This window comes from Oratosquilla oratoria, unplaced genomic scaffold (genome assembly GCF_046742065.1).
Source record: "Oratosquilla oratoria isolate Oo_2021 unplaced genomic scaffold, ASM4674206v1 SCAFFOLD318, whole genome shotgun sequence".
NCBI lineage: Eukaryota > Metazoa > Arthropoda > Malacostraca > Stomatopoda > Squillidae > Oratosquilla > Oratosquilla oratoria.
Window position 1 is genome coordinate 20001 of NW_027467668.1, and position 21526 is coordinate 41526.

Below are 21526 nucleotides of genomic sequence, written 5' to 3' on the forward strand. Positions count from 1 at the left end.
CGGGGAACGGGTGAGTTGGGTCGAGGCTAGTTTCGACGATGCCGTCCATTCATTTATCTGTTTGTTTATTTATATATGTACTTGTTTATTCATTTTTGAGAACCTCACCCCTGAGAACATTTCAATGATTGTCTTGATAATCGTTTGCGCTGACAGTAAATAAAGTGGGAGTACGACAGATGTAATTGTTTTGAATAGAAAGAGTACGTACCTCCACCTCGCTCCCCAACCCTCTCCGCCATGTTTGTTTACGTGTGACGTCATAGCCTGCCTCGACCCGAACCGGGTTACCTTTCCCCCGAAGGAGGGTTGGAAAATTCTAGAAAATATATCATCTATACTAGCTCTAGACGATTTTATTCAGCGTTAGGGAACCCCTGCGCAATGGGGGATGAAGAGTGAGGAAATTTGAGCCCAGTTGCTTTAGGAAGTGACGTTAATTAAGTCTGCCGGAGCGATGCAAGGTATCTTGTGCTTTGAGATGGCAACTTTGAGAAAGTTCAACATAACCAATTTGAGACAAAAAATGCTATGGACCTGATATTAACAGGATCGTAAAAGAAATTCTATTTCAGGTCTGTGTTCGTGAATGAAAAATCCTAAAGTGAATCCTTAGCTAAGTAATTTGAATTTTAAAACATAATTTCAGAGCTGGGCGCGTTCCTCGGTGCGTTCTTAGGTGAGTTCCGCTTTAGTTTGGCCGCGCTTATTGCTCCCAATCTATTAAAGCAGTATAGGTGCAGGTATAGTATATATATATATATATATATATATATATATATGTATATATATATAGATATATATATATATATATATATATATATATATGGCCTGCGAAATTTTTGTTTGGTATAGTATGTGGCCTACCGGACTTATTTCGGCATGAACCTGTCTCTTAAGCTTTAATAGTTCGGAAGCGCTAACCGCGACCAAACTAAAGTGGAACGCACCTAAGAACGCACCAAAGAAGGCGCCCAGCTCTACATAATTTCATCCATTTCTGTGAATATAACCAAGGGGAGAAACTATATATGTATGTATATATATATATATATATATATATATATATATATATATATATTTATATATATATATATTAATTTATTCATATATTTGTTTAGTTATGTGGGTTTTTTTTCAAGATTCTTTGGGAATGTGACGCATGTGCACTCAGTAACAGATTCTTGGACTAACGAAATAAACAATATTTTTTATTGCTTATAATTTTTTTTCCTCAGAGTTGATAAACATTGTCTTACATCGTGTTGATCTATCACCTAACGTGCCAAACTTCCCAAACCTCAACCTACGATGGTGATAATATCAACAGCAGTAGTAACACCGGTGATATCATGATCACGGTTACCGTCACAGCCTGCGAATCCGTGATGCTCCTCTTCAGAGTTCCCACCGTCGAGGTTGTCTTCGGCGGCAGGAAACGGAAGTGGGATCAACTGCCGGGAACAGGGAAAGGAAGAGGGAGACCTTCCCCTCCCCCTTTCCCTGTCGGCGGAGGAGGAGGAAGAGGGCGAAGGAGGAGGAAGAGGCCCTCCTCTCCCCCTCCCTTCCTCCCTTTCCCTGTCGTCGAAGAAGGAGGAGGAGGAGGAGGAGGAGGAAGACTGCTGGCGACCCAATCAGCCTTGCTGGGGAGAGGAGCGAAAAGAGAGGGTGGGAGAGGACGGGAACTGGGGGTCACCACCACCATCTACGACCTCTGAGGGCATCGGTAGCGACAACGAGAACCAAAATAAAAATGTCTACGATGGCGTTAGCGATGACGTCATAGATGACGTCAACGCCCCTCCCCCCCCCACTACCGTAAAGTTTAATCGCGAACATAGGCCAAGATGATGTTAATTTGCCAGAACCCATTCAGGGGTTTTTGTCGGAGAGGGAGTGGGGGGAGGGAGAAGGTGGAGGAGGTCGATTTCTTGGATGTAACCCTCCTCTTCGTAGCCGTGGTCATTGTTGGGTTGGGGGGGGGGAGGTGACTTAGAAGGAGATTCTGAGTTGAATCGAAGACCTTATTCCTGGAAAGGCTTTGATTATCCTCCTCTTCCTCCTCCTCTCCCTCCTTCTCCTCCTCCTCCTCCTCTTCCTCGTCCTCCTCCTCCTCCTCCTCCTTCGCTTCCTTCTCCTCTTCCTCCTCCTCCTCCTTTTCCTCCTCCTCCTCCTTTTCCTCCTCCTGCTGTTCTTGTTCCTCCTACTCATGCTCCTTCTCCTCCTCCTCCTCCTTCTCCTCTTCCTTCTCCTTCACCTCCTCTTCCTCCTCCTCGCCCTTGTTCTCGTCCTCGCACTCTTCCTCACGCTCGTCCTCCTCTTCCTCCTCCTGCTGTTCCTGTTCCTCCGCATACTCCTCCTGCCCCTTCTCCTTCTTTTTTCATCTCCCAAAGTTCTTGGAACCTTGGACGAGACCAATTTTTTCCCCACTTTTCTCTCGTAGTCGTTAGATTTTAATCGCAGGTTCTGGAGAGTGTGTGGTGGGGTGGAAGCTGTCACCGCGCCCAAAACCCGGTCAGCCCTGTTCATTGTTTGTGCCCTACACTTGCCTCTTGCCTTTTGCCCTCACCCCGTGTCATTTCCTTGCTTCTACCCTCCCTTGTCCCAGGCCCTGAGCCTGGGTGGGCACAAGAAGCTAAGGAATAACTTGAAAGGAGCTGAGATTGGTCATGTGTGGGTGTGAGGCCTGCTGGACCCCGAAGAGGCCTAAACAGGACTCAAGAGGACCTCTTGTCCTCCTCCTCCTCCTCCTCCTCCTCCTCAAGAGGACCTCCTGTCCTCCTCCCTTCCATGGTAATAACCACCATCTGATGGTCCATGGTAATGACCACTTTCCGAAGCCCAATCCCCCACCCCCCCACCTTCTCGTTACCACATCACAGCGGTCATCTTCTCCTATGCCAAGGGAACTAACACCGCCTCCGCACCAACAACAAGGATGTCAGTTTCACCATCAACCACCACCACCACCAGGAGATAAACTAAACCCCTCTGCCACTGGGGAAGGGGAGGGGGAGGGAGGGAGGGGGAGTAGGGGTGGGGGGATGGTGCCATGGAGATGAATAAAACTGCCTGGCGACGACAGTATTATGAAATGAAACTGACAATAATCACCACAGAAAAGGTTAAAGACGAAGGAGTGATGATGGCGTCTGGGGTAGCTGGAAGTTGGGGATTGGGGGAATGAAGAAGGGGAGGCGAAAGAATGGGGAATGATGAAGGTAAGGCGAGAGGTTGGGGGGGAAGGGGGGAGAGTAGGATTGGGGCGGGTACGAAAGGCGGGAGTTTGGCCTTTGTTCGGGCGGGCGGGCGGGCGGGCCGGCCTGGGCAGAAAGGGAAAGTGAGCAACCACAGGCAGTACCTGCCCCCCCCCCCCCCTTCCCTCCCTCCCTCCCTCTCCTTGCTGCCATTTTCAGCGCCATTACCCCTTTCACCCCTTTTTCTCTCTGATCATCTCCTCCTTAGAGGTGGACGAGGCCAAACCCCGTCATTTTCCTCCCTATCGTCCCCCCTTCTCCCTCGCTCACTCTCTCCCCACCTCTGTACCTCTGTACCCTGTGGCGTCAAATGCGCGCGTCTGCAAGTGAATAGAGAACCATCTTGTATCCGTAAGAAAGTCTGACTGTTATCATTTTTTTTCTCTCTCTCTGGTGTGTGTTACAGAGAGCTGCTGTTAATTTCCGTCTTTGGCTAATTCTATGCGAGTTCGTTAGTAGAGATACTTGTGTGTGTCTGTGTGTTTGGGGTGAGGTGGATGTATGTGTGTGTGTGTGTGTGTGTGCGTGTATGCGTGTGTGTGTGTGTATGTCTGTGTTGTAGGTATATATTTTCGCCAGTCAATGTGTTTTTGGCTGGGTACATGATCTTTACCCTGCTTAGGTTGGTCTAACTTATTTTCCATTGGGGAGAGAGAGAGAGAGAGGATGGGGGTATTCCTCTCACCTGAATGAAGGTGTCAGGCCTGTGACTACACAGAAAGACTCCTTGAATGTATCAAATGCGTTACAAAGCGGAAGTTCAGAGGTTTCGAAGCGGCCAGTAGTAGCCACCAAGATGCGAAGGTGTATAGACAACGTTTGTTGGTTTGCAACTGATACTTGCTCAGCGAAAAATGTCGAGTAGTTCGCTGCCGTCGATCATGAATGTACAGTGTTAGCACGAGAGAAATCTCGCGTGCACTCCATGTGCCCATACGTACATACATACATACATACATACATACATGCATGCATACATACATACAGACATGCTTACATTCATGCGTACATATATACATACGCTGATACGTACATACGTACATACATACATCCATACATACATACATACATCCATACATACATACACATGCTTACATTCATGCGTACATATATGCATGCGCTAACACATACATAAGTACGTACATAAATAAGTACGTACATACATACATACACAGACACATACATACATACTACATACATACATACATACTTATATACTTAGGCACGTACGAGCATATCTTTGGTGTCGTCGTGTGTTTGAGGCTTCTGCACTTGCGTGTTTCCGTCCGCTTGCGCCCGACCCTGTTTTATGTGCACGCACGCCTTTCCCGTGTGTGTGTGTGAAGGCACACGCCGAGCGCATTCGTGTCTTCTTGTGTACTTGTGCATTTGTTTTAGGTGGAGTCCTCCCTCCCTTTCCTTCCCGGCTCCCTGAGCGACCTACGCCCCGGCCCGCCCCGGCCCTCCCCCCCCCCCGTCCCCCTCCGCCCCTCTCCTTCCCCGGGGCCCGCCCCGGCCCTCCCCCCCCCGTCCCCCTCCGCCCCTCTCCTTCCCCGGGGCCCCCACCACCCACCCACCGCGGCTTTTATCGGAGGCCAGTGGGCGTGGGGCGTCTTGAATGCAAATGGGCGGTGAAGGGGCGCTCGGAGCGACCAGGGATTGGATTCTTAAAGCCACATAAAGTAATGGGGGAGGGGTTCCCTTCCGTTATATAACTCTTTCACAACGGAAGGCAGTTCGCTTCAACTGAATAAAATCATCTGGCGGCATCGAGATAAGGGATCTAGTCATCAGGTGTTAAAGGGCTAAGATCTGCAACTGTATCATAGTAGCTAAAAACTGCTAAGTACTTTGCTTGACAGATATACTGTATTGCCATAAGCTTTCAGTAGTTTGGTAGTACGGTATGTACGCATTCACTTATTCGCAAAGTAGAATCACCCCCAAAAATACGCATGGTGGGGGACTCTCATCCCATAGTTCGCTTTAAGAATACGACCCCAGGAGACGGACGCTGGCTGGGTGGTGAAAGGGGGACGGGGTTGAAGATGTGGGAAGGAAAGGGAGCAGAGACTGGGACAAAGGCGAAGTGGCGAGGGAGGGAAGAAAGAAGGGAGGAAGAGAGGGAGGAGGGAGTATGGTGGAGGGGAATATTATTGTTCACAGGATTAGGGATACAGTACCCTGGTAGCTTCCTGTAATAGTAACAGCAGACTCAACGATGGGCGTGGGTTTCAGAAAACGTAGGAAAGATTACACACCAAGGGTGCATAACCGGGTTATATTCCTGGAATTCATAATGAAAGGTTCATTAGTATAACGATCGGAAAAGGAAAAATGGAAATTGAGAAGTAGATGTCCGTCATACCCCTTTGTAACCCCCCCCCTCCTCCGCCATTAATTTGCATCACTGAGTAGACTGCTTTGGTATCGGAGCTGTTCGAGTCCAAATCATCATCTCGTCCATCTCGCGTTGCGTCGCGTCGTCTCGGTGGCGTGAGGGACGTGGATGGGAGAGGGGCAAAAGGCCCCTCGCTCTGGCTGAAGACCGCTCAGGCCGACGGCTCCAGACCAAATGCCTCGGAAGCGTTCGGCTTCTGCTCATGTGTTGTATGGTGTGTACTCTACTGCGGTGATGGTGGGAGTAGGGGTTGCAAGATAAAAGTTGTTCATGAAGTGTGTGTGCGTGTGTGTATGTGTGTGTGTGTGTGTGTGTGTGTGTGTGTGTATGTGTGTGTGTATGTGTGTGTGTGTGTGTGTGTGTGTGTGTGTGATTCGCCATGGTCTTGATCACGTGTCGAACTCGTGATCGACATTTATTAACCTCCTGGATGAGAGCTCAGAGCTCGTATGACCGATCTATGGGTAATACTGTGACCCCCAACTCCCCGCCCACGAGAGTTGGAGTAACAATCTGCAGTGCAGTGATACTGAAATTATTTCAGCCCTGGGCGGGATTCGAACACGGACCGCCGTAGTGGCAGGCGGGAACTCTAACCACCGCGCCACGAGGTTGAGTGAGTGAGTGTGTGTGTGTGTGTGTGTGTGTGTGTGTGTGTGTGTGTGTGTGTGTGTGTGTGTGTGTGTCAGGGATACACCTCTCTCTTTCACAGTGAAACCAGGGTTTTTTTGAGGGAACTTTTTTGACACTTTTATGTTGTTATTTCCCTTTATTGCTGGTATTGTTCAGTCAGATAAGGGGCAATATACTGGTTCCTGATAATAACCCCTGTGGCACTAACGGCGCGTATTCTGTTAGTAGTGGCCCTGCAAGACGTGAGAGAGGTTCCTCTCCCTTTCGTCTGTCTTCAAAACCCGTTCACACTCGTAGCTCCATCTAGGAGCAGACCAGAGTGGCTGGCATTCGAGCTAAGGACCAAGCCTAAGGTCCTTTTCAAATTCAGTTGTACGTCTTCTGCCTATCCATGTATAAGGAGAACTGACAACTGGTGACTGTTCTTTACTGTAAGTTGGGGACATGGAAACAGTCCCACATTCACAAAACATAGGCAACAGTCTAACGTTTCTTCCCAAAGAGGTCTACACGAGAACCCGAGGACCGATTGCCTCTTGCTGTGGGGCTGCGGGTTTCCAGTCAGTGAAACTCGAAGGCAATACTGTTTTGATAATTACCATTGTATTGCCATTATTACGTTATTGGTTATTATTATTATTTGATTCGTTGCTGTGTATTAGTATTACAATAGAGATGTTAGCGTTATTAGTGTTGATAACAGGGACCCTAATTTCATTTCCCTCCCTTTCCCTGCAGTACATGAAGGCCCTGAAGGCGACGCTGACGACATCGCAGCCGGTCATCTCGCCTGACGACTTCTCGACCATCTTCTACCGCATGACGGACCTCCACGCGGCGCACAGTACCTTCCTGCAGGGGCTCCGCCAGCGGGCCCACAACTGGGACGGCCGGCTCACCATCGGGGATCACTTCAAGATCTTGGTGAGTCCTCCTACTCCTCTTCCTCCTCCTCGTGCCTCTCCTCCTCCTCCTCTTCCTCCTCCTCCTCTTCCTCCTCCTCGTGCCCCTCCTCCTCCTCCTCGTGCCCCTCCTCCTCCTCCTCGTGCCCCTCCTCTTCCTTCTCGTGCCCCTCTCCTCCTCCTCCTCCTCCTCTTCTTCTTCCTCTTTTTCCTCCTCCTCGTGCTCCAAGGACTACTGATCAGGGCCATGGCACCCTAGGGGGTTGGCGTGGCTAGCTGGAGTTGGGGGGGGGGGGACAGAGTGTCTTGGATCTTTGGGTGTGAAATCAGTTTTCTAGTTTATATACTTATAAATTTGTTTATTTACATATATATATTGATTTGTTTTATCTAATTGTATATTTATCTTATCTTTATATCTATCATGTATTATGTATGTATATATATATATATATATATATATATATATATATATATGTATATATATATAAATATATATATATGACTCTTCATCCACAAGGAGCTAAGATGAAAGGGAAATGGGTGACGGGTATGAGTGGGCTGGGTGGGGCTGGGTGCATTCCCTGGATGGCTACCTCCTTTATCAGAGGGAAGAAGTCTGTTGGTATACAGATAGATAAATGTACACACACACTCGCGCGCACACACACACACACACACACACACACACACACACACACACACACACACACACACACACACACACACACACACACACACACACACACACACACACACACACACACAATTTTTTACAATTATCTAATAACTTTTTCCTTGTTCGCAGGCGAGCAAGCTGGACATCTACGCCTCGTTCCTTCAGAACTACCAGCGTGCCGTGGAGACGGTGCGGCGGTGCGGGAGCCAGAGCCAGCAGTTTGCCGACATCACGCGCTCCATCAAGCTGCGGTCGCTGCAGGGCCAGGCGCAGTCCCTCGAGGACCTCCTTCACCGCCCCGTCGCCAGGGTCCAGAAGAACGCCCTCGTCCTCCACGTAAGTACGCAAGAAAAGGGAGTTGGGTCTCCGCAGACAAGTGGTTGGGACTTCCCATTTGCAAGGGAAAAAGGGGCTAGGGTTCTTTAGAAAGTATAGCCCTAGGGAAGGGGATGGGTGTTCAGAGAAGGACATCCAGATGTGTGGGAAGTCCGGAGAGGGGTGGTTTACGTTGGGGAGTTGGTATAGAATTCTTGATTGCGTTCTGGCAGAGTAGTGGTTCTCCACCCTGGGGCACTCCCCACCCCGAGGTCTCTGCCCCCCTCCCACGGGGAGCCACAGAGCTTCCCAGGTGGGGCCACTAACCCGATGATTCTATTCAGTGTTGAAAATTGGCCTCCAGTACGTTACGGGACAGAACGACATAAGTGTGGGAGACTCGAGGAAACGGGCTGAGAACCCCCGTGCTAGACGAGAGGGTGGGAAGAATATTTCCTGTGAAGGAATTCGTAATCATCATGGTTTCTGTGTCTATTCTTTTGCGCCAGGGTAGCTTTTCAAACCCGCCCGACAGTTTTTTGGGCGATATTGGGTCAGTGAGTTGGGATGAGAAGGGAAATGAGAAGAGAAGGGAAAAAGGTGAGGAACATAATATGCCAGAAGTCAACAGCTTTGCCCAGTTCCACGCTTTAGAGACTGTTGGGGCAGGGAACGGTCACTGCTGGAAATTGGAGAGAAGAAAGGGACTCGAACCCGCGACGAGGAGGATGCGAGAGAAAAATCGCACAGGAATGCAGGTTTTGAAATGCGCCTCACTTTCGAAGGGGACGCCCTCAGGAAGACCTTTGTTGCAGTCCGTCTCAGTTAAAAATCCTTTCCATACCTGGGCGGGAGTTTTATCATACATTCAGACTCCCGTCAAACTATTCTATTCATGTCCGTGACACTTCGTCCATCGATAAAGTCCAGAAAAAAAAGAAACAGTGAACCGAGGAACAGGAGGATCTGCGAACGTAGAGAATCTGACTGATGAGAGGACCTCCATGGGGGAGGGCTCACGGAGGTCCTCAGCATTCCTCTGTGATTGGAGACTCGCCTCCAATCAAAAGAGAGAGGCTGGTGATCACTTTTAACTTCCACTCGCCCTCCTTTATCAAATCTCTCCTTTGCCACCTCTATGCCTCCACCTCTTCGGCGCAAGGTTGACCCTAAGGATAGAAGCGCTGGTTGTCGGCGACGAAGTACAAATACCAAACCGGTCAGGGGTGGAGGATGAGGGTAGACAGGCAGGGGGTGAGTATGAGGGGCTGACATTTGTTGACGAGTGTCGTATAGTGCAGGAATGCTGGCGGGCGTGCGGGCGGGCTCGACAACAGAACGACATAAGTACGGAGGTTAAACTTGAAGCGACACATTTCTCTCAGACGATGTCTTCATGTGTTTGTGCATTATTCACCATGGTCTTGGATCATGTGCTGGACTCGTGATCGGCAGTTACCCCCCCCCCCCCCCTGGTGAGAGCTTGGAATTTTTATTTAGACATATTCATGGTCAATGTTTTGACTATATAAGCACGCGCACACGCACGCACACACACACACACACACACACACAAACACAAACACGCGCGCACGCACGCGCTCACACGCACACACACACACACACGCACACACACACACACACACACACACACACACACACACACGCGCGCGCACACACACACGCACATACACACACACACGCACATACACACACACACGCACATACACACACACACACACACGCACACACACACACACACACACACACACACACACACACACACACACACACACACACACACACACACACACACACACACACACACACACACACACACACACACACACACACACACACACACAGCATCCTCTTTCTCACTGGAGGTGGTAATGCCTTACAATTTAGTAGAAGCTTTCATACTGTGGACGCGCTGCGAACTCGGTACCGCACCCGTCAAGGAGGATCCGTGTAGAGTCACGGTCTGTATAGGTCACGTTCAAAGGGGTCCACATGATGGTATGGTAGACATCAGGAGCTCGCAACCAATTTCCTCATGTATCCAGTGCTTGTGAATTGCTGTTCTTTGTCATTGTTAGGACCACCTTCAATGTTAAAATGAATCATATAGCATCCATCAGTTCCCGCTAGCTTTTGGCTTGTGACCCCACTTTTGAAACTGTTCAACCCCTCCCCCACCTTGTGTTTATGGACCCCAGGTTGAGAACCACTGGTATACAATATATTTGTGTGTTAATTACAATTAATGTCAGTGTGCTGCATTGATGTTGCCTTCTTGTATAAGAAGTGATAATTTGAGGTAATATGTTTGACAAATGTACAGGGGTTTCTTTTCTGTTTCCCTCATTCTGATCTTATTCTTCTTACAGGACCTGCTCAAGTATACCCCAGAGACACACCCAGACCATGAGACTCTGCGGGAGGCACTCCGGTTAACACAGAGCTTCCTTACCCGATTATCCATGATGCACACAGAAGCCATGTTCCCTGTACGTGCTCTTTCATAGTTGGGATATTTGTATTTGTGTCAGATGTTTACTTCTTGATTATATTAAAAATTTCCTGTGCAGTATTGGGTGTAAGAGGCTTTTATGATGTGGGAAATAAGCACAGTAGGTTTAAAAGAAAAGACTTGTTTACCAGATGATGAGGCCATTTGCACCCTTGGGGTTGCTAAGATATGGGACAGGTATATGAATATTTTATACCACTTGGATTGCTTTTAATATTAATGAGAAAATAATTTCATAATGGTGTCATACTGTGATAGGTAGGTGCCATTTTGTTAATAGTTTAAGCTTAGGATACAGAGGAGATTTGGAAAAAAAAAAAAAAATCCAGTCATGTAGCCCCAGTTTCAGTCAGCTTTGCCTTTCACCACACTTGGCCAGGTCATATCCTGAGTGAGGCTGAATTAAGTATTTGGTTGCATACCTGTAATGAAACACTGCAGGATGTTTGGCCCACCAACCCTTCGGGCAATATCACATTAGATCAGGCTCAGAAGAGTACAAGGCTGGTTCATGATGTAGATTACTCTTGGTTGATTTAGAACTCTTCTCTCTTTTCTCTCTTCTTTCTCTTTTCACTCCTCTTTGCCTAGTCACTTGATTACTGGTGAGGTTTGATTGTCTTATAAACCATTTATAGGTAAATACTAAGAAGTTAATGTATGTTGTGTGATAGGTGGCTTCAGGTGCCACACCAAACCACAGTCATGCTGATTTCAAGGCTATGCTTATGGCATCAAAGTGAGCTTTAAATTTTTTGTGACATGATCAAGAAGTGTTAGTAAGTGAAACAGAGGTCTAGTCCTGTAATACCTTTGTTATCTCCCTATTCTGCCACCCATCAATGCATCCATCCATCCTGTCCTAACAGTGGAACTTCCTTCTACTCCCAACACCATCCCTAACTGTGCACAAGAATCTCTGAATTGTTATCACATATTTCATCTCCTGCCATGCATTTCAGGCTCCCGAGCGACCACAGCGTCATTTGGTCAGAAATTCATTTATTGTAGAACTGGTGGATGGTCACCGCAAGCTCAGGCACATCTTTCTCTTCAATGATGTCTTCGTATGTGCCAAATACAAAGTAAGTAAACAACACCATATGTATATTTGTACAGCTATACTTACATACATATACCAAGGGCTTTTTCCCCCCTACAAGGAAGGTAGCCAAAGTCAAATGGCATAATTCACTTCCACCCATTTCATCCCCACACATTCCACTCCCATTCACCACCCCTCCCCCCTCTTATCTTAGCTCCTCCTGGATGATGGTTCATCCCTGAATCTTGCCCACTGCCCTGGGTCAGAAGCAATGCAGCAAGACACAAGCTATACTTATATCACCAAAATCTTTTGCACATTTATATGCATTACCTGAAGTTATGCACACATCCAAAAATCTAGCTCAATGACTTATTTTTGAGTGGCAGGGTGGTGAGATAAACACTGAGAATCGTTGAAGTTTTTAATTACTGACATTTTGCTCTTAACAGAGCTCTGTTAAGAGCAAAACGTCAGTAATTAAAAACTTCAACGATTCTCGGTGTTTATCTCACCACCCTGCCACTCATTTTGTCGTCCATTCTTCAGCTTTTATTTTTGTGACATACCTGTATAACTGTAACCAAAATATGTATTACTCAAATATGATAAAGCATCTTTATTCCTTTGGACCTGAAGAAATAACTTTCACCTGTTCCTAGACTTACCCAAGTGTGTGCTACTTCTGTATCCCATATACTGTGCAAATGTGATCATTTGCAAATTCTTATTATGATACCCGAGCTGCCAATATAATTTCTTATTTTCAGGAAGCATTACCATATGCTCTAGCATTGCTTGCAACTAATTTAGTACTACCAGATAATGATATTTGAAAATAATTTTTAGATGTGAAAGACCCTTCTTTACTGCTATAAATTGTTATAAAAGTTCATTAGGCTAAAGCAGCACTCTGGTATGATGTTGATAAAGATTTTTAGAAATCTTGGTAACTTTATTACTAATGAAATCATCATACTATAGTTTGTCGGTGTAGTCCAGTGTGGGTGAAGATTATTTAAATCTTTGATGTAATACACTGGATATTAGTTATTATTGTAGTTGAAGTTGATAATTTTTCTACATGAATATAAGCTCTTCACTTACAATTGGACAATACATACTTTTTCATTTCATTGTAAATGGGAACTCCATTGTAATGTTGTTTATACTGCAAATATTAAAATATTTATCTTGTATTGCAGCCTACAAATAGGGCAGAAAAATTCACTTTTGAAGTTAAATGGTACATCAGTCTACATGATATAGTTGTCTTTACTGATGGAGGCCCTGAAACACTACGGGAATCAAGCCCACCTAACTTGGTTGCCCTAAAGTCTCAAGCATCAACGGTCAGAGATCAGTTACGAAGACAGGAAAGCCTGGCAGAGAGTAAAGGGGTAAGGAAAATTACTTACTGTTTTGAAAATCAGAAGAAAAAAAATATTATTATTATTAATAATATTATTATTATTATTGTTATTATTAATTTTATCTTATTTAGTCTTTTATTTATTTATTTATTATTATTTTTATCTAATTCTATTTATTAATTTATTTTTACTATTAAAGGTACTCTATTTTGAGAGCTGAGTAAATACCTTAAAGTGAGAAGTGGTGGTTTACAATTTCAAATGAAAACTGTTGGGACTTGTATTCATAAGTGAAATATGAAGAATGTCTCATAGATAGCAAGAGAATTATTTAACATTTTGCCAGTGATAATCAGAGCTTATATTACTAGGGACAATATTGTACTAGAGAGATGGAGTTATAGAAGAAAATAATAATAGGATGCATTAAAACCACCCAAATAGAACATCTGTATACAGAGACCAAAATCTTCCCAATAGAATACGACTTGAAAATTATAGGAATATAGTTCTATGCAAGAGCACTTATCTGTACTCACCTGTCTTGTTACATCACACAAGCACAACTAGTTGCACTTAATGAATATATCCATACTAAAACACATTCACACTCGGGTCAAAACAAGCATTATATAATTAAACACTAAACAACTTTTTCCATCAAACCTTTCCAGACATTAACCCCACAGAAAAATCCAGATGTAAATGACCACTTATATTTTCTTTATTTTCCAATCTTGAAAGGAAATTGATTAATGTATCATATGTTCTTTACATTCAGGGAAGCAGAGTGGGAGTGGCCAGGAATGAGAAACATCGTAAAAAATTGGCTGAAGTTGAGGCTCAGTTAGTCTTAGCTTCTCCTAACCTTCCCTTCAGGATTGCCAAACGGGCAGGGCCAGTCCACACTTTCCTTCTTGCCTCTGAGTATGAGCGAGACCAGTGGGGAGAAGCCATTCATGTTCTTCAGGTAAGTAGTGTGAGGACCTTGAGCATCAAGGACGAACCCTGCTGCCAGTTCAGTTACCCTTAATCGTATTAGAGACACTTTATGGCTTTTATTCTGACTTATGCTAGTTGATTTATTTCACCTGAATGGTAGATCATAGATTGAAATTCATTAAGACTCCCTTCAGCAGTAGGCTCTGGCCTGAGCAGAGTCAAATGAAGCATGAACCAGAAGTTTGAAGATTATATTGTACTGAAGCAGTCAAGATATTCTACCACAAATTTATCAGATGTGTAATATGAAATTTATTAAAATCAAAGTTATCAGAATTATGAGAGCATGTAAGGCATTAGGGTTAGATGGGTGTCATGCTGAGTCTAAAAAAAAGGGAGGTACAATGATGGTAGACTGGTGAGGTTGGTTAATGTTTGTTTAAAAGAGGGTAGAGTGCTAGAGGACTAGAGGAGTGCCTGTATAGTTCTGCTTTACAAGGGAAAAGGGGACAAGTGTGAGTGTAGTAGTTTCAGAGGGATTGGTTTGTTGAATGTGGTTGGGAAGGCTTATGGGAGGGTTTTGATTGAGAGGATTAGGAGAGGAGCAGAGGGAGTAACTGATGAGCAACTGTGGGTTTAGGAAAGTTAGGGGTTGCATGGATCAGATTTTTGTGGCAAGGGAGATATGTGAGAAAACTTTAGGAAAATGTAAGGATGTTTCTTGGGCTTTTATGTATTTGGAAAAGGCTTATGACAGGGTAGGCAGGAAGGCACTGTGGGAGGTATTGCAGATAAATGGAACAGGAGGAAAGCTGTTAAGAGCTGTCAAAAGTTTTTATGAGAGTAGTAGAGCCTCTGTTAGAATTAGAAATGGAGAGAGCAAGTGGTTTGAGGTAAAGGTGGGACTTTACCAGGGATGTGTCATGTCACCATGACTGTTCAATTTACACATGGAAGTTAGTGACAGAGTTTGGGAAGGTGTGTGAATGAAGGAAGTTGAAGATAAATGTGGGTAAAAGTAAGGCAATGAGATGTACAAGGGAGGAGGATGGCAGTAAATTGAAAGTACATCTTAAGGGAGAGAGACTGGAGGCAGTGGATGTCTTTAGATACTTTAGTGCAAATGTGGCAGGAAAGGGAGGAGTGGAGGTGGAGGTAGAATGTAGATTGAGAGAAGCAAGTAATGCCTTGGGGGGATTAAAAAGTGTAATGAGAAATAGACATTTGGGAATGGATGCTAAGAGGAGAATGTATGAAGGAGTGATTGTGCTGATAGCACTGTACAGGGCAGAAACATGGAACATAAGAGAGGAACAGAGAAAGAGTTTAAATGTGATGAAATGTCTGAGAAGTATGATAGGTGTTACTAGGCTAAATAGAGTGAGAAATGAGGTGAGGAGGAGAGTGTGGTTGGAAAAGGAGTTGGGAGATAGGACTGATGAAAGAGCATTGGAATGATTTGGACACATGGAAAGAATGAGTGAAGAAAGATTAGTAAAAGAAGTGTGGAAGGCAGAGGTGGATGGAATGAACATGAGGGGCCAACCAAGATGAGATGAATTGATGGGGTAAAAGGGATTTTGGGAAAGAGTGGGGTATCTGTTGAGGAAGGAAGGGAGAAGATGGAAGATAAGGGTGAGTGGAGAATGATTGTGTATGGATGATGCTGTGATGCATGTAAAGGAGCAGGTGGGTGATGGAAGGGGTTAGGGAACATATGTGAATGATACTTTGATGCAGCCAAAAAGATTTCTCCCCATCTTCTCTTTTTCTGCATGAGAGGACGGTAAGGGGGGATGCCAATTATATGAAGCGGCCTTTGTGGGTGTGCTGTGTCTTGCTACATTGCTTATGACCCAGGGTAATGGGCAAGATGCAGGGATGACACGTCATCCAAGAGGAGCGAAGATGAGAGGGAAGGAGGGGTGGTGAATGGAAGTGGATGTGGGGATGAAATGGGTAGGAGTGGATTTATGTATTTGACTTTAACTACCTACCATGAAAGGTTGAAAAAGCTATTGGTAAATGTATGTGTGTATGTAACTTGAAAATATATTAACATCTATCTGGCTACCCCCCATGTAAGGGGGAAAAAGCCTTTGGTATATGTATGTATGTATCTGATGATTCCTTAAAAAAAATTGATTAATGTTGTAGTCATGTAACATATCCACCTTTTCAGTAATAAATATTTTGATAATACTCCTGTTTAGTTTCTGGTATTTAGGTAGTGTATTCATTGATAATTATTTCATATTGATTTTATTCATCTATATACAAAGGACCAATGTTGAGTACCTGCATATGGTGGTTCTGTTAAACACATGTCAAAAAGAATCATCTTGCTGCCCATCAAACATGACACAGTATCATTGAAAAACTAAATAATTTATCTTCTGCAGGCAAATACTCCAGGTGTTGGAGGTCACCAATTGAATTTGCAAGAGTTGCAAAGCTGGATAACAGCTTGTCGCACCTTCCTCAAGACCAATATGGGCACCTTCCTAATGCGGTCAGGCAAAGACAATGACTCCCTGCTCCTGGGTGACCTCCATATTGTTGTATCTAGTCTGCATGGTCTCACTAGTCCTGCAAGTAAGTCCTCATTAGAGTAAAAGTAAATGTTATGATAATTATATTATTGTTTCTTTTTTAATATTCAGTTGAATGAGATTGGTGAACAACTGTCAGAAAAATCAGGAAAACCATAAAACAAAGCAGATGGCAGCCCACATCCAGCTGACTGAATTCACCTTGAGGTGTCAGTCAGCCACTTCATTGCCACATTTCTCTCTTGTCTCCTGCAACTCCTAAGAAACCAACCACAGACACCAATTCAGCCTGTAAATCACTCAAAAAGGTTTCATGGAGTTAATGTACATAAGCAGTTTACTGAAAATTTTCACATATCAAAAACAGTTTGAACATGCAATTGTTTCCTGAAAATCAACATGACATTTATCTTCCTAGAAGTGAGGAGAGCAGGAGGACAAGGAAATCATTGTTCATATTACATTTACTTCAAAATAATCTACAAAAGTTGTTTGGTTTATTGTTTGACCATGAATCAAGGTTTTTTTGTTTTGTTTTGTAACTAATTTATAGTTTTTGGGGCTGTTAAAATTAAAACATAATGTTACACAAAAATTTAGAAAGAATTTCCTCTTGTATGCTCTGTATATTCCTTGAATATATGGGCTGGTGGGATAACCAGATAATGAAGCAGTTGGGGTTTTTGTAAACCAACTTTGCCTGTCAGGCCATGCTGTGTAGGTCCTGTGTTCTGCTCCATTGCCTCTGGCCTAAGCAGTGTGGTGAGGGTCAGATGACCTTTCATCCACAAGAAGTCAGGATGGGAGAGACAATGAATGCATTTTTGGAAGAGTGTGGGTGTATTTTTTGACTCAACCTCCCTCTAATAAGGTGGGAAGGGTCTTTTGATATAAGTATATATGTATGTGTGAGTAAATTTTGACGCAGCCCGAAGGGATTTCTCCCCGTCCTCTCCTTATATGCAAAGGGGGACGGAGAGGGGGGGTCGCCGATTAAATGAAGCGGCCTTGCTGTGGATGTACTGTGTCTTGCGACACTGCTTCTGACCCAGGGCGGTGGGCAGGGTTCAGGGATGACCCGTCATCCAGGAGGTGCTCAGATGAGAGGAAGGGTGGGAGGGGTGTGGAGTGTATTTAGGGATGAAATGGGTGGGAGTGTTTTTATGCCTTTCCTTTTGTGGCTACCTCCCTTGGAAGGGGGAAAAAGCCTTGGTATATGTATGTATGTATGTATGTATGTATGTATTAAGTTTTAGTATTAAGTGCTATTGTTCAAATGTTTGTGAATAGTTGCTACAATTTTATGGTTTTTTCTTTTCCACAGATGTTTTCTTGTGCTTTGAAGTAGATTCTTATGGACACTTCTTCCGGAAAGCTAAGACCAAGACAACAGGAGGGATTGAGCCTCACTGGAACCAGGACTTTATTATAGAATTAGAAGGATCTCAGACTTTGAGGGTTTTATGTTATGAAGAAACAGTCCATGGTATGCAGTTACGTGGAAAGGCACACCTTGAGGTATGGCTGATTCAAGTTAAAGTTTATCTATTTATATATTAGGATTCCTAGTCCCACCACTCCATCCCATTTAAGCCGCCTTTACAACTTGAATGTGGGAAGACTCAGTGGCAGTTGTCTCTCTCCTCCCTACCACAGGGAACAGAGGTAAAAATGGAAATGTATACTCAAGTAGTACAAGACAGTATCAAGAAGGGGGGACAGCATAATGGAAGGACAGTCACAGTATAATAAAGTAGCATAATTTCTCTATCAATAGAGATTTTCTCGAACATAAAAAAATATGTGGCTGTGGTCCATGGGGGCATCCTATATACTCGTAGTCCCTAAAGTATTGGCTGTATGCTACTGCACAAATTATAGTGCACAATAACATGACATGGTAAATAGAAAGGCACTGTGGGAGGTTTTGCAGATATATGGGATTGGGGGAAAGCTTTTAAGTAGTAGAGCCTGTGTTAGAATTGGAAATGAAGAGAGCAAGTGGTTTGATGTGTCATGTCACCACAGCTGTTCAATGTTTACATGGATGGGATGATGTGAGAGGTAAATGTGAGTGTAATGTGCAGGGGACTGGAAATAGTTAAAAGAAATAGAGAAAAGTGGGAAGTGAGCCAGTTGTTGTTTGTTCATGACACTGCTTATGGCAGGGTCACAGGAGGGATTAAGGGAGTTAGTGATAGAGTATGGGAATGTATGTGATTGGAGAAAGTTGAAGGTAAATGTGGGTAAAAGTAAGGTGATGAGATGTACAAGGGGTGAGGATGGCAGCAAGATGGAAATAAGTCTTAAAGGAGAGAGGCTGAAGGAAGTGGATAGCTTTAGGTATATAGGGTTGCATGTGATAGGAAAGGGAGGAGTAGCAGTGGGAGTAAATTGTGGAATGAGAGAAGCAAGTAAGTGACTTGGGGGTTTAAAAAGTGTCATGAAAATAGTCATTTGGGAATGAGTACAAAGAGGAGTCTATGTGAAGGGGTGATTGTGCCAATGGCACTATATTGGGCAATGACCTGGAATTTAAAAGTTGCAGAAAAGAGAAGTTTAAATGTGTTTGGAGGAAATGTATGAGAAGTATGGTAGAGATTGCAAGGTTGGATAGTGAGAAATGAGGAGGTGAGGAGGAGAACTGGGGTGGAAAAGGAGACGGCAGATAGGGCTGATGAAAGAGTTGGGATAGTTTGGACACATGGAGAGAAGAAGTGAAGAAAAATTAGTTAAAGAGGTGTGGAAGGCAGAGATGGAGGGAGTAAACTTGCCAGGATGACCGAGGATGAGATGGATGGGGTGAAAGGAGCAGTGAGCAACAGGGAATGTCTGTTGAGGAAGGAAGGAAGAATGTAGGAGATAGGGTTGAGTGGAGAATGGCTGTGTATAGATGATACCGTGATGCAAGGCAGAGATGGGATGGAGGGTTAGGGAGTGGTTATATGTGAATGATATTTTGATACAGCCCAAAGGGATTTCTTCCTCTCTTCTCTTTTTCTGCCTTAGGGGGACAGAGAGGGAGGGTTACCGATTAAATGAAGCAGCCTTGATGTGGATGTGCTGTGTCTTGCTGCATTTTTTCTGACCCAGGGCAGTGGGCAAGATATAGAGATGACCCATCATCCATGAGGAACTAAGATGAGAGAGAAGAAAAAGTGGTGGTTCGGAGTGAAATGGCTGGGAGTAGGTACTTGCTTTTTGACATGGCTACCTCCTTTGTAAGGGGAAAAAAGCCCTTGGTATATAGATAGCTATATCAGGAGGGAGAGTCACCATGTAAATGAAGCAGGGCCCTGCTGTGGATGCGCTATGTCTTGCTGCAGTGCTTATGGAGTAGTCAATGGGCAGGAGGCAAGGATGACTTCATCCATGAGGAGCTAAAATGAAAGGGAAACAAATGGCTGATGAATAGGATGAAATGAATGCAAAAAATATTGATTTGAGACCAATTTATTTTATTTTAATTACACTGAAAAAGAATTGCCTTGGAAATCTGATTTCTGCTTTAAAACATATTGCATTATTAAATTACCAGAGACCAACAATGTTACCAATAAGTGATGAATCTGCAAAACAGACATCAAACAGTCATCTTCCCACTGCTATCTTCATAACCTGTCAACATCCTCACCTCCACTGGGAGGTACAGTCTCAAGGGAGTAATACTTGGTCTCCAGAGTGGGCCCAAGATTTCTTTCTATTAACTGCAACTGTATTTCCTCAACTTCTTCGCATAAGGAGAGCTGACAAGAAGCAACTGTTCTCCTCCTCCTATAAGTATAAACTGGTGAAATAGAAATAGTCTCACATTAAGACAACACTGAAAATACTCTAGTGTGTCTTTCTAGAGATCAATCAATCAGTCTGTTGCCCCTGGTCTCTCTTGCAGAAGATCTGTAGCCTTTAGGTAACTGGATGTGACCATAAGTCATTCAAGTAAGATATATTGTGTTGTTATCTAAGGATTACTAGTGTAGTGTGAGGTGGTCTGTGTCCTCTGTGTGGTGGTCCAGTGGATACAGTGTCGAATTCATGAATAGGTGGTCATGAGTTTGATTTCCTGAACCCAGTGTAGGCTATGTTGCATTGGTTCCCAAAAATCCTGGTCAGGCAGGCAAGTGACCTAACATTGGCCTAAAAACCCAGTAGCTTACCACAACTGACAGGGCTTTGCTCTACCAAGGATATCTCACTTTCCACTGTTTGGGAGTGGAATGGTGAGTAAGAAGTTTTGGCTTCATGAAATTGTCAATTATGGTTAATATTATACCTTGTATCAGTACTTCTACATCTGTGTTGGATTGATCAATTGGATGATTGTATTCCTTGGTAACTCTTGCTTCCTGATGATCCAGGGTTGAGTTCAGAAGTGATGTGCAGTTTTGAGGTGGCCCATATTTGATACAGCAGCATGTCTTGTGGACTTTCCTGGTTTCTTTGTATACATGTGGCTCAGTAAACAAACTTTTACCCCACATCATCTTGTAGGGATGATTTTTATCATTACTCAAATATATATTTGTGATCATACAAGATATTTTGATTCTAGCATTTCATTTATATGTGTGAGATGCCATACTGCACTTGACAATTTTAATAGAATAGTTGAAATGCATCTGTCATTTTCATCATGCTCTTGACAATGATCCCAGTGTTTGAATTTTGTCTATACTTTGGCATCATACAGTTCAAATTTAACTTTCATACAGATCCAGAGGAATTTTATATATTTGTCATACTGCATTTGAATATGTGACTAGAGTATTTGAAATTAATCTCCTTTTCATCACACTCTTTTGTGTGATCCCAGTCCTTGAATTTTCTCTAAGATTTGTCTTTATATACTATGAATTTAATGTTTATCCTGCTCCAGCATCTGAATTTCATTTAT

The 21526-nt window shown here is 44.0% G+C and overlaps 1 protein-coding gene across 1 annotated transcript in view; it reads left to right on the forward strand.

Annotated features, from left to right (window-relative positions):
* RhoGAP1A (Rho GTPase activating protein at 1A) overlaps positions 1-21526 on the forward strand; it is a 42386-nt gene that overhangs the window by 2038 nt on the left and 18822 nt on the right. Inside the window, exons 2-9 of the mRNA XM_076181562.1 lie at positions 7030-7215; positions 8002-8208; positions 10578-10697; positions 11683-11805; positions 12971-13165; positions 13920-14108; positions 16483-16675; positions 17957-18150. Coding sequence (XP_076037677.1) covers positions 7030-7215; positions 8002-8208; positions 10578-10697; positions 11683-11805; positions 12971-13165; positions 13920-14108; positions 16483-16675; positions 17957-18150 — 1407 coding nt within the window. The remainder of the gene's footprint in view (positions 1-7029; positions 7216-8001; positions 8209-10577; positions 10698-11682; positions 11806-12970; positions 13166-13919; positions 14109-16482; positions 16676-17956; positions 18151-21526) is intronic.